We start from the raw sequence: 14,151 nt of genomic DNA on the forward strand, positions 1-14,151 counted from the left end.
GAGCCTGGGCTCAACTGCACAAGCTGCTAGCAAAGGCTACACAAAGAATCCTGCACAGGTTTGGGAACAAAGCCCAGACCTCCTGACTTCCAACTAGAGTGAACATTGTATTCTGTCTTGCAGATACAGCTGCAACTGCACTGGTACTGGGTTTATGGGCATACACTGTGAAACCCTAACTCCCTTATGTTGGTCACAACCATGCTACAATAATGGCACTTGTGAGGACAATGCTGACAATTACACATGTCACTGCTGGCCAGGTAAGCTCTATGTTCTCCTATAAACATTCTATCTTCTTGTGTAGTAGGCATCATTTTGCTAATATCATAAAAGGGTGATGCTACATAGCCTTAAAAATACTCAATAGGCTTGTGTTTAGATAGGCTTCACTTACCATGAGTCAGAGCATCTCTTTTCCTGCTAAGGATTGATTTTCTTGCACTGCAGAAGTGCCAGCACTATGAACTCAAGACAGGAGATAAATCAAAGCTGGGATCCATTTGAGTTGCTTAATCCAATCCAAGTTGCTTAATATTTCAAGCCATGTGATATGTGAACCACTGTTGCAGCTGACCCTTCTTAGTCTTCCATAACATGATCTTCAGTCTAAAACCTTACTCTTTAATGCAAAATATTATCTGTTTATGAATAAAAATTACAATAGGTGTTACACTGAGAAAGTAGTCTCCTTCATACCACTAGTGCAAGTTCTTCTGTGCAGCAAAATAGGTGAAACAAGCTGGGCCGTGTTCTCCTCTACCAGCAGTGCTTATATATCCAGCCATCTGCTAAAAGGGTTTCCTGGCCCCAGATGTGCTCTTGAGAGATTTTGGAATGTTTCTGCAGGTGGACTTATGACAAAAGGTGCCTCTAGGAAATTTTATGTCCAGGTCCTTACCAAGGATACAGCAGCCTGGTGCACTGTGAGGAGTAAGTGCCACAGTGTCGTTGTACTACACATTGCATTAGGAATGGAAAAATTCAGTAGAACCCTCAGCATTTCCCAGAAACCAGGGAGTTTTGGGACACTTCAGATAAAGGACTTTACAACCACCAAATAATTTATACTCCTTGCCCTCCTCTGTTGGAGGGGGCTGGTGCCAAAGAACTTCATGCAACTTCCCTGTACTCAGTACTGGTGAGGCCACACCTCGAGTCCTGTGCCCAGTTCTGGGGCCCTCAGTTCAGGAAGGAGACTGAGGTCCTGGTGAAGGGATCCAGCACAAGTCCTATGAGGTGAAGCTGAGGGAGCTGGGGGTGTTCAGCCTGGAGAAGAGGAGGCTCAGGGGAGACCTCATCACTCTCTACAACTCCCTGAAAGGAGGTTGGAGCCAGGGGGGGGTTGGTCTCTTTTCCCAGACGACTCTCAGCAAGACAAGAGGGCACGGTCTTAAGTTGTGCCAGGGGAGGTTTAGGTTGGATATTAGAGAGAATTTCTTTACGGAGAGGGTGATCAGGCATTGGAATGGGCTGCCCAGGGAAGTAGTGGATTCTCCGTGTCTGGAGATATTTAAAAAGAGACTGGATGTGGCACTCAGTGCCATGGTCTTGTAACTGCAGAGGTAGTGGATCAAGGGTTAGACTTGATGATCTCTGAGGTCCCTTCCAACCCAGTCAATTCTATGATTCTATGAACCCAAGGGCGTTCCTACACCACCAGGCAGTGCCTTGGCATCCACACATCTCCACCTTACTTCATAAAAGAGACCAAAGTCTGTGGAGCACAGCAAAGCTCAGTGAGCCACCACTACAGCGATATCCTGGGACATCTTCCCACCTCCAAGAAAGGAGGAAAGAGCAGAGGAAAGCTCTTAGTGCGTAACAGAGCCCCAAACCCCGTGCCTCCCATATCCACAATGATGTTTTTCGGGTCGGGACCGTCTGGATAGCACATCAGCTAAATGCCTTCCCTTCCTGCAGGCTACACAGGGTCCCGCTGCGAGGAGGACATCGGGGAATGCCTCAGCAGCCCCTGCCTCTCCGGGGGACTCTGCGTGGAGCGCTCCTGGGCCGCTCACTACGGCCGCGTCCCGGGACTGCCGCCCGCCTTCCGCCACGACCAGGCCGAGGGCTACGTCTGCAGCTGCCCCCCAGGCTTCTCCGGTAAGGATGCCGAACGGTAAGCTCCGGGAACGCTGTCCCGCAGGAGCCTGGTTGGTGTTGGCCTTCCCTTAATGCAAGATGGGTTTTTTAAGGCGCCGCGGTGCAGAGGGTCCCTCTGGTGGTCGCCACATGGAGGCTTCAGGAGGGGGTTGTGAGCGAGAAGGGAGGTGGGTGGTCAAGTTCTGGGGGTCTTGAGAGGACAGAGGGCTCCGTGTGAGGCCCCCGGAGAGAGCCGTGGTCTCTGCCACCGTCCTGTCTGCAAAGCTGCAGCATCCATCCCCGCATCTGGTGAAACGATGCCATGAACTTCAGTCAGAAGGTGTGCTGTGGTGTGTGTGAAATCGCCCGTGCCTCGGTGTTAGGTCACATGAATGAAAATAATAAATTATAAATCTGGGAGTATTTTCATATAACAACTACACAACAAAACTCTCAAGCTCTCGGTGCTTCTGTCTTCATGTAATTCTGTACAGCAGCCCAGGGAACTGGCAGGAATGCTGCTGCTTCTGAACAACTTTTTTTGTATCTAGTTGGCAGTGGAGTGTGCTGGTGATACTCTGCAGCTTAAATGAAAATTAATTTCAAGTTGTGTGCATAGCTGCATTCTTAAAGGAAAAAAACACAACCAACTATGGTAATTATAGATACCCATAATCCTAAGAAAGAAGATGTGTCAAAATTTGCATTTAACGCATCCTATGCTATTTAGCACAGCCATAAACAAGTTCGGTGTGGATTGTACGCTTCTGGGTTTAGACTATTTTTCTGTCAACTCCATTCCCTTTTCCCTTCTGAAGAAAAAAAAGCATAATAGCTGGATCATTTTAACCAGTCTTCAATTTCTTGTTTCATTCATCTCCTGAGCAGCTTACAAACTTTCCTGTGTCTCCCAGTGGGCTGCATGATGGATATCTGCAATACACCAGATAGAAAAATACACCTAGACCACATCTTTCAATCAGAAATCCCTGTTTATTTTTTCTTCAAAGTGGCACTGAGACTTGCTTTTTGTTCCATCCCTTCTCTTTGACTGTCCTTCCCTAGGCTGTCACTAAGTGTTGCTGTTGTACTTTTATTCTGCCTAAGAGAATACAGTGTGGGGCTCCTACTGATATCCTCCAGGCTGTCCTAAGCACCCTTACCTCCTCACCTCCCACTTCTTTCTCTTTGCTTCCTCCTAGTGATGTCCTGCTCTGGAGATTCTTTTGCTTGCCTCTTGCTCTGATTTAAAAACTCCTGTGCTCTATCAGGCAACCCCAAAGATGTTTCCTTGTTTAATCATCATCCTTCATCCTTTCACTTCCTTATCAATTGCCTTCACCTGGCTTGTTAGCCTTATTTGGGTTGTGATTCTGCTCATTTCACTCACAGGGAGGAATCTTTTACTCCCCAGGGACTTAGTGAAACAAAGTACAGGCAGAATCCAATGGGTTTTAAAAAATAGCATCATGATCTATTTAAATATATTAATTTTAAATAATTTATTTTCAGTAGGTAAGCCCTTTAACGAACAATGCAGGACTCATCAAAGCATGACTGTGAGAAGGCTTGGGATACTGAAATTTCTGCTGATTTTATATGCATTTATATACATTTTTTTAAAACCTTATATAAGTTTTGTAATCCCCGGATCTATTGGATCCTATATATAACTTTCATTAGAAAGAAAAACCAAAAATAGTTTTACTTACCAAACATTGTGCCCAGACAGCTGGAACCAGGAAGAACATGATTTTTAACAGGAATGGCTGTAAAAGCTGCGTGTGAAATGTCATTTCACAACATGCTGCAAAGTTATGACAAAACAAGGTTAATCTTGTTGCTCCTGTCAGCTCCTTCCCTGACTTTGTTCTTCAGCAGGGCCAGAATTATAAACTCTTTTCTTGCTGGCCTATGTGACTTACAGTGTAGTCAGAATATTTACATTATTTTGAAAACAGAAGGATTGCACTGACTGGCACTTAGCATCCCATGGTCCCAAGCTTTGCTCTAGCAGCCCTTGGGTACAAGGCAGCCAACCTCCCCAGTGCCTCCCAGTAGCACTGCACCTTTTCCTCTGGCCCTTCGTCTTACCCCAGCTAATCTAGAAATGGAGAGTGCTCAATATGAGCCCCAGCATCCTTGTGTGTCAGAAATGTTGACAAAAGTCTATAAGGTAGAATGAAAATAATCATCACTTCTGATGGTGGTGGGTAATTTCTTCAGTTAAAGCCAAATTCAGAATAAATAAACCATGTTTACATACTTAATCCGGAATTAAGTAAGATTTAGGATAAGATTTTATAGCAGTAGTCTGATTCCTGGTAGCAAATCAATCCCTGATTATGATCTCTCTGTATTTATATGAAGTAACAGTCACCAAAAAAAAAACCTAAACAGGTCAAATCCCTTAATCTGAGTATCAGTGCTTCTCACTGACAGCCAAATCCTATATTTCTGCAGCCACAGGTCAGGAATTCTTCCAGCCTCAAGACCCAAATAGTTGCACATGCTTTAGTTATAGAACCTCAGATTCCAATTGAAACAGGACAAATATTTGCTATAATTACTTATCATCAATATTTTATTATACCTCTTTTCTCAGTAAAGCACCCACAGAACATGATAATTATACTTCATTGTTCAGAATAATATGAAGAAATAATAATACACAGACCCTGAATTGTCAGGGTCTGATCCAAAAGCCATTGAAATCAATGGAAAGACATCATTCATTTAGGGAGAGTTGCTAATTTTGTAGCAAGCACAAAATGGCATCTTTGAACTTACTGGATATGATTGCAAACAAATTATTGCAATTCAGCTGAAAAACTGAGACTATCAAACTTTCAGACTACAGCTTTTAGCCCCAAGAGCAGGAAATAATGGAGACTAACCACAAGCCTACATCAGGACAAAATATTTCCCTGCCCAGCTGGGAGAATGGAATAAATATTATCTGGCAGTATCTTGTTTTTAGATATAGGTGATCACTCAGGTGTGTTGAAAAAATAGTCCCACTAAAAGTCTGGAAAGGAATGAATCAGTTACACAATTTCACTTATAAAAATAAAAATCCAACATCCCAGCCCGGAGACTTTATTTCCAGCTCTGAGAAACTTGTAGAGGCTACTTGCTATATATTACCCTGTATCCAAGAGAGAAAATTCTGCATAGGTTCTACAAAGGTTAAACTTCTCCAGCCCTTTTTAAGTCAGAGGGGCAGGGGATACTCAGATTTCAAGAGGTCTCACGTTTCTGCAGTAGCAAGCCCTAGATTTTTATATTACCCTGGTCTCTGCCCCCCTAACACAACAGCACTTTCAATAGATTGCACTTTCTTTGAAAGGGCTCATGATTTGTTACTGCCAGCTAAAAGCAATAGTTACCCTGGAACATGTCCTTTCATATCACGGACACATTGCATTGTTTCTACCACTGAACCTTTTTTTTTAAAAAAGCCTGTTATTTGAAAGGTTAAACTTTTCACTGTCCTCATGAAACATGTGGGAAAAAGAGGGCAGATCTATGGGTTTGGTTAGTGACTTATTTACCAGGTTGTAATAAACTTAACACCATGTCAAATCTAAAGAGCCCCTGTACTTGTAAGGCCATCAAGTGACAAATCCAAAGGAGGGCTCAGCATGCAGGCTTCCCACTGCCTCAAAAGTGATGCTGCCCATGGTCCCCAGTGGGTGGGACAGGGATGCTACCAGGGATGAAGAACATTCACTTCTCTTCAGCAGAATGAGTCTAAGAGAAGCAGAGCTCACTGACCCATTTGTTGGCAGGATACCTGGTTCCTGCCAACATGCAGAGAAGTACTGGCTGCTGAGGAGCTTACCCACTGCTGGTATCTTGTCATCTACTGTGTGCCAGTTGTGCCACCAGCACTGCTGCTTGCTTTGGCATCACAATTCTTAAGTGGTTTTTTTTGGCCTTTTCATTTATTTGTCTTTTTTCTGTTTTTTCCCTTTTAAATCCTGGCCCTTTTCCCAGTCTGTTGGACTGCTGCAAGAGAAAATATGATCAGACTGGCATATGCATGGGGGAAAGAAACTGTCTCCTGGAGCCAGAAGATGAGGCAGACAAATGGCCAGTGTGGGAGAGTACTGAACATTCTACCCAGATACTGAACTGGGACCATCATGGGACCAGTGCTTAAAAGCATTTCTGCAATTAAACCAGAGTGAAAGAAACACAGAAGCACCCAGGGCATTTCCCTGCACATCCTCAGATGCTGCTACAGGCAGACCACCCAGCAGATGACAGGGTAGACTGGCTTGGCATATCCTCTCCTCTCTGCCAGTATTATACATCCATAAATATTAATTTTGAGTAATTTGTAGGATAGTACGCACGTTATCACTAACTTGGAAAGCTTAAAATACATAATTTACTTTCGTTTATTTTTATAATTACCTTCTTAATCACCAGTGCAGTGATCACTGAGCTGCCATCTTCTAAGATATATAAAGCCACAACAGTCTTACAAAATGAAATAAAGCAGATGGATAGCAGAGTTCTCATCTCGTCCCCAACCTCTAAATTTTATTTTTTCCTTTATTTCTCATCTGTCCTTCAGTTGTTCACACCATGATCATCAATCATTCCTCCACGCTACTAGGTTTATTCAGCTTTATTTCATGGCTCATCATCACAGTTTAAAGGTTATTTTCTCTTGAATCTGAAACCTCAGAAGAAGACAAGACTGTTAAAGAAAAGAATGACAATTAAAAAGGGAAGAGATACAGAGAGAAAAAAAATATTTTTTTAAATTAAGGTGTCAAGGACAACCTCTATCTTTTCAGTGGGACTTGGGCTTCTCCCACAGGCAACACAAGAACTCAAGTTCAAAACTAACAGGTCTGGAAGTACTGTTACCTAATTATTATTCCTGTATAAGCAGAAGTTCAAGAAGGAAAATGCTGCTACTATCAAGCACCATTTCAAGGTCAGCTGCTTTCAGGAGAATTTCCAAATAAAGTACTACACACATGAAACAGAATTAGGGCTTTATGTATTTATGGCCTTCTTACCACTGCAGAGAGGCTGTAAACAGCTGTGTGTCACAAACATACATGTTTTCCACCTAAATTCAAGTCACAGTCAGTACAGGGCCCTTTTTACACTGTTAGACTGCTGTGAAAAGTTCCCTTACAAAATTGACTGTGGTGCTGGGCAGTTATGCAGCAAGACATGGGAAAGTGTTGCTATTTTCTCAGCTTGGGAAAGAAGTTACAGCTTTCCTAGAAATATTTCTACACTGCTACCTGATCTTCCAGGCTGTGATCTCTGTGTACCCCTGTGTTCAAAAGCAAACAGAGGAGAAGGAAGGGGAGGACTTTCTCTCACCACTCCTTGCTGGTCTCCAGCAGCTCCAGCATCACCAGAGCAGTGTAGGCAAGGGCTGGATCACACAGGATGCCTCAGGGCCTGGCAGGCACTTGTGCCTGTAAACCCCTCCACAAAGAAAAAAAGACAATTAGGAACTTTAAAGTACTTTTTCCATCTCTCCTAAAGGCTCTGATCTTGAAAGAATGTTTGGACAGGCTTTTCATAATTCTGTCCTCTAATAATATTTAACACTTCTTCACTCAGTTGTATCCTGGTAAAGAGTTGTTCACAGTGTTGTCAGCATGGCTTCTTCTTAGTTTTCCTCTGCCTCTACTTTTGTCACAGAGTTTTTCCTTCTTTTCTTTTTTCTTAATTATTGGAATTGTTCAGGATATTGTCTTTGAATGACAAAGCATGTCCTTTAGCTCTAACATATGGATTACTTCACAGAAGAGGAAAACAGCTTTGCAAATGGTTTCAGTCTCCAAGAATGCAGCATGGTCACTGGTTTTGCTTGTCTCTTTGTTCACTATTGGTCAAACTGCTTTCTTTGCCATAAGCACTGATCACTTCTCACATGCTTATCTCCCAGACCAAACTCGTTTTTAGCTTACTCTAATTATTCTTTCTCTGGTTGGTCCCCCAGAAGGAAAGCTGAAGTTGAACTCACAGTTTGCTACGTAACATAATGGCCACATGAAGAAAGCAAACCTCCCAACACTGATGGCAGCACTGATATATCTGGAGGATTTGATGAATTTTTCATTCTTTTACTGGTTTGCACTACAGAACTCAATAGTCATTTCTAATTTCTACTGCAGGTAGTGTTCTTCTCCAACAACTGTAAGAAATAACATTTAGTGCAAGAAAGTCTAATTTTTACATTCTTCAGCCATATAAATCACCACAGCAGCAAAGATTGATTCATGTTATCCATGACAGCTCTTTCCTTACCAGCCTATATCATAACTAATACCATTTTTTTTACAAAAAGTAATCTTATGACTTAGCTTGCCATCCCTACATGGCAGCAAGAGTGACTGTTTAAATGTACCAACTTCTGCTGTAATGGCTACCTAGTATATATCACTCTTTAAGGACAAGAAATTTCAGAAAAAAATCCGTATGTCTTTCTAAGTGATATTGATACCAGCTGATCATCTTTCTGTATTTACCACAGTATTCTGCAGCCTGGCTTTCACCTCACTAAAATCTGAACATGTAATGAGCACAATCACGTTCAGTCATCTGTTGTTGCTCTGAACTACATAAGTATTATCCCTACTTCAGAAAAAAGAGAAACAAAGACTAAGGAATTTGTTAGGATCATCAGGTATGACATTACCTTATAAACAGTGGAGTCTCACAACATCCATGGAAGATGTATTTGTACATCATTATCAGATCCAGTTACCATATTTAATATGCTCTCAGTACATACTGAAATAGTTTCAGATCCTAGGTACAAAGTATGAACCCAGCATGGGTGCTAACTATGTAAGGGCCTCTTTCAATGAAGAAAAAAAAAATCAGCTTTATAGAAAACTTCAGCTTTTTCCTATTATTCAGCTGTTCCTGTTCTGAAAAGAGAACCCTTTGAAAGGGTATCTCTACTGGCTAAGACCAATCTATGTTAAAATTTTGTAAAAGCTGAACCATTATAAAAGGAGCCCTTGAACTTTTCATGACAACACTTCACAGAATTAAGTCCCAGACCCAACAGTGTTTGCAATGTGAGAATCATATTTAGGTCCGTGATACACCTATGTACATGTTTATTTCAGGAAAATCATGTGTTAGGTGAAAATATCTCCCCTCCTGTTGGACTGGAAATGCTTTCAATCATCACTTCTTCATTATCCAGCACCAAAAGAGGCATAAATATCAAGATGTTGTGGAATTTTTTTCTGAGCTAGAAATATGTGAAATTAAACCACTTGGAAGTATCTACCAATATTATTTTAAGAACATGTATAGTTTTGCAGCTGACCCATCATTACTATGATCTATTCTCTCAAGTTACACTGATACGTTAAGTTGTATAATGTAGTTTTGACATGATTGACAGAGCCTGCAAGCAGTAGATATTTTGAATCTGGCATATCTCTCTGTGTTAAACAGTGTTGCACATAAACACTTTTTAGCATGAAAAGCTTTTTTTTTTTTTTCCTAGAAGGGAAGAAGGAGGGATGAATGGCTTTTCACCCATAAGGTCCCAGATCTTGCTAAACACAGATAGATAATGTCCTTAGATTTAAGGAATCTCTAAGTCCCATACCTGGCAGAAAGTGCACTGTAAAAAAAAAAACAAAAACAACCTCCAAACAAATAATTGCATATAATTTAGCAGCAGTAATAATGCTTTTCAGACACCTTTTTTTTTCCTGACACTCATTCTTGGTGGGCAGTTCCATCATATGACTGACTACTTGTTAAAAATAGTCTAGATATCCAGGAAGAATTTTCCTTCTGGGTATTTCTACAGGCTCTTCCTATTTACCTTTTTGATTTCTTTCTTACGTCTTTGATTAAACCTTTCCTTACCTTTTTAATTGGCAGGCCTCCGATATTTATAGTCTTCTACAATCTGGTTTTGCCAACTTTTGGCTGAGCTTATAAAGCTACTCAGTTCCATCTATCTCTATTGAACAACCTCCTTGGCCTTTATGTTATTTGTTCGTGCAGCCTGGGACCAACCAGAGGACTCATTTTGCCCTGCTCTTTTTGGGGCTCAAACCCCAGTAATCTTCATTTCCCTAATATTAAAGGAAACTTCTGTGTATTTTATGATACATTTCCTAATGCTACTTCCCTCCCTAGTACACCCTGGCATTACTGATGATCCTATATATGTCCTGACGTGAGGCATTTCTTACATACACACATACATCCAATGGCAAAGGCAACCAATAATGAAAGCAGATTTTTTAAGTGTGGTTTAAGTAATAACCATGCACAAACCCTGATGAAATCAAAGGTGTTGCACATACTAATTTGACAGCAAAACTTTTCTCATCTTCTTAAAAATTTGATTGTTCATCTCAGGAGCTCCATTGCAGCATATGTCTTTTAGCATTGTATTGTATAAGCCTGTATACTTCTGATCCAAGTACAATCAAATTGCAAATCAACCAGATGCAAATTTTTTCCCCAAACAGAAATGAACTTTCAATCTACCCATTGTACAGTTTTCATTAATCTGGAGAAAGTGCTTAACAAGCAGACAATAAAGAGAAGACCTGTGTTAAGGGACTAGTTTATTTTAGTTCCTTAATGCATTCTAATTTATGGAATATTTAAGGTCAAATGTCAAGTGATAAACAAAATGACCCAATTTAATAACTCAATGTTTTACTCAACAGATGATTTTGAAAACAGCCTTAATAATTTCACCATTGTGAAGCCCATTAAAATCCAATTTATTGGAAATATAGTAAATTGTACAGCCAAACATTTAAGAGGCATTAATTCTTTTCTCCCTCCATAATGAAGGAACTCATGAGTGACACTGGAGAAGCTTGAGGGGTTCAGTCAGAAATAGTACACGGGCAAGGAGTTCTGAACCGTACATGTATTTGTATGTGTGGAGGGATGGATAAATGTGTGTATACACACATGAGCTAATACATATATATATATGCAAACACATATATAATAACTGCTTCAGAGTATTTTCTTGCTATGCTTAAAGAAAACTTTTCTTTGATCACTAATTAAAAAAGTGCAGAACTTTCATCTTTTCTATTTTGAAGTGCACAGTCTCCTAGCTGGATTGTTTTGTGATAAGAATGAAAGATTTGCCTTTGTTGCTTTCTGGAAGATTTGCAGCATGCCATGTGTATGCTTGTTAATCAGCAGAGTTTATGCTGGTCTTCATTACTAATTAATTATTTTAATTGCATGGCCTCTCACAATGGGAAATGTGTGATGTTTGCATGCCAAACCTGTATATATTTGTTATGAAAGCATTATTGGCCTATATTCAGATAAAAATTCAAGATGCATGAGTAAACATATTTAAGATTAAGGTATGCAAGCTGCTGTTATCTTGCTATGGCATCAAATATAAAGGCAATAATGCCATTCATCACTTTGTTCTGCTAGAGGTTACATTTTTTGTATAGCTTAGATTCTCTGTTTTCATGCTCACAGATTTTCATATCCCTTTGAAATACCATTTCTCACACATAAACATCCCTGAATAATCCCCAGCAGTAGGATGCTGTTCTCATTCACCCTTGGTAAAGGGCTTTACTTGAGAAGCTGCAATTTGTATTCCTCCCTCCCCAAAAATATACACTGCCCTAATTTGTGAAAATACAAAAATTGTTTGAACTATTGTAAGCATTGATGCCAGCAGAGCTCTGAGACATCCAAGGTCTCTGTCCTCCTTCTGTACCTATTAGCCAGTAGAGGGAGTGTGAAATCCTATCATCTGCTACACCTTAGCAAAATCTACTTTTAGCTGATACCTCCATACAGCATTAGATCCTGACCAGAATATGCTTTTTCTCAGGGACTTTGTGATGATCACTGTTTGCTATTCCAGATTGTTTACATCAACTTTTAGCTTTTGCACCACACCATATGGAGTTCAGGGATAGCAGTCTCCAGCCACCCATGCAAAGTCCACTCAGGGCTGTAAGAGCTGTGGAAAAAAACCCAAGCACTACAAGTTTTATGTACAGATGAGTGATTTGATGACCCAGATCAGGGCTACTCCTAGGTAAAATCTGTTAGCACCTTGAAGGCTTGGCTTTCAAACAAGAACAGTAACATAATTTTCCATCCCAGAGTATTGGATCTTATTGATTATGCCAGTGGTCCTGCAAATGGAGCTATTGGGGTGAAAGGAGGCAGAGGAATTCCTGTGCTGCTAAAGGCTAAGCACCCACAACAGATTTTGAAAAAAATCTCACTTGAAAAAAAAATATGTTTGACCCAAGCATTGTGCAAAGTATTCATGTTTTCCTCTTGATCCTTAAAATACCAGTGAAGGACTATTTCGGACCCTTACATAAGGTTCCCATAATGCCAGTGGATAAAAGACATCAGTTTTTAAAGCATAAAAGGCACCTCATCTAGGCTTAGAAATGTCAGTAGTAATTACAAACTTTGTTTTCAAGTATAATCAATTCTTTATTTATGGTGTGAAATGTTATTTACCCTTTTGAACTTTCACTGTTTGAAGGCAAGCAATATTGTTGGCATGTTGCTTTAAAAATAATTGCTTCTGGACTGAGAAATTGAATGTCAAGTTCCAACTTGATGTAAATTAAATAGGTTACATTAATAGTCTGGCCCATGGTCGAAGTGAGTGTTTCGATTCTGGGTTTGACTTCAGGACATGACCTCTTGATCACACAGGTCAGCACAGATGGGAAATATTGAAGAGGTACCTTAGGTTGATGTGGGGAAGAAAGTGTCTTGTACTGATCTATCACAAACTGTCTGATCCATTAAAGAAAAGCAATGTCAGAATCCACAGAGAATAAAGCTTGGTTGTCATAGGTCATTATGCTCTTAAGAAAAAAAAAATAAAAAAGGTTGTAAGGAAAATCACAATGATAGGAATCCTCAGGGCTGTCGTGTACACATAATCTTCTAAACCTTCCTGAATTAATGCTGCCAAGCCTATATATAGGGGGGGAAAGAGGAAAGAATCCAAATATTCTTCAGTTTTACAGTAAAAGTATGTCTCAGATTTCCCACCTGTGCCTGCTATAAAGGATTGTTTGACAACATACAGTATTTTAAATTTAAAAGGAAGATATCTGTAGAGCTATGTCTCACACTTAAGTGATCAGGTCTTAAGAAGAATTGCATGCCTGAGAGCAATCCTGTTTGCAAGATCAGGCAATATATAATTCTTCAAGGGGAAGGAACAGGTGAATTGGGGAGAAATTTAAATGTGATTTTTTTTTTCCTTTAAAATGTTATCTCCTGTCTTTAAAATTTACTTTCATCTCAAGTTCTTTGCAACTATAGCTCTCTCAGCCTCTCCTCATGCCAAATTTTCCAGTCCCTTAATCATCTTCACAGCCTTCACTATTCACTACCCCAGTGCATTCACCTTTTTTCTTGTACCTGGGGTTCCCATCCCTGGACTTGATGTCACCTCTCCAGAAGAGGTGAAGAGTCACCTCCCTTGACCTGCTGAAGGACAAATGGGTTGCTGGCTCAGGTTTACCACTCTGGCAAAGCTGCTTTCCAGGCACACACTGCTGGATGGGGTTATTTGTCCCCTCGTGTAGGGCTTTGCAAATCCCCTTGCAGAACTTCATGAGGTTCCTGTAGAGCACCTGTCCAGGTTGGCTGAGGTCCCTCTGAATGGCAGCACAGCACTGGTGTATAAAGAACTCTTCACAATTTTACTATTCCAATTTTAGTTGTTAGTAAATAATAATAATAATAATAATAATAATAATAATAATAATAATAATAAAAAAAAGTCACCTAAAATCTGTTGTTGGATTGGACTCAGGAGTCTTACAGCTTGCTGGCAATTAATTAACTGATGAGTACCAGGTCTAAGGTCTTCTAAAATATGTTTGGACACTTAGTAAGAAAAACAAGCTGGCAAAGTGAACACCAAAATTAACTTTATGTGAAATACTGCATAAAAATTTTACATGAATTGTTCCCTGTAGCCTCTAGCTAATTATTCAGTGTTTGCTAGCGGGAGGGACAAGTGATCAAGTCTAGTTTTTTCTGTATGCTCATTTGCAC

General features: G+C 40.3%; 1 protein-coding gene across 1 annotated transcript in view; it reads left to right on the forward strand.

Annotated features, from left to right (window-relative positions):
* Nucleotides 1-14,151, forward strand: part of CRB1 (crumbs cell polarity complex component 1) — a 100,819-nt gene that overhangs the window by 42,735 nt on the left and 43,933 nt on the right. Inside the window, exons 4-5 of the mRNA XM_030455437.1 lie at nucleotides 124-263; nucleotides 1,924-2,106. Coding sequence (XP_030311297.1) covers nucleotides 124-263; nucleotides 1,924-2,106 — 323 coding nt within the window. The remainder of the gene's footprint in view (nucleotides 1-123; nucleotides 264-1,923; nucleotides 2,107-14,151) is intronic.

The sequence above is a fragment of the Calypte anna genome, chromosome 8 (assembly GCF_003957555.1).
Source record: "Calypte anna isolate BGI_N300 chromosome 8, bCalAnn1_v1.p, whole genome shotgun sequence".
Taxonomy (NCBI): domain Eukaryota; kingdom Metazoa; phylum Chordata; class Aves; order Apodiformes; family Trochilidae; genus Calypte; species Calypte anna.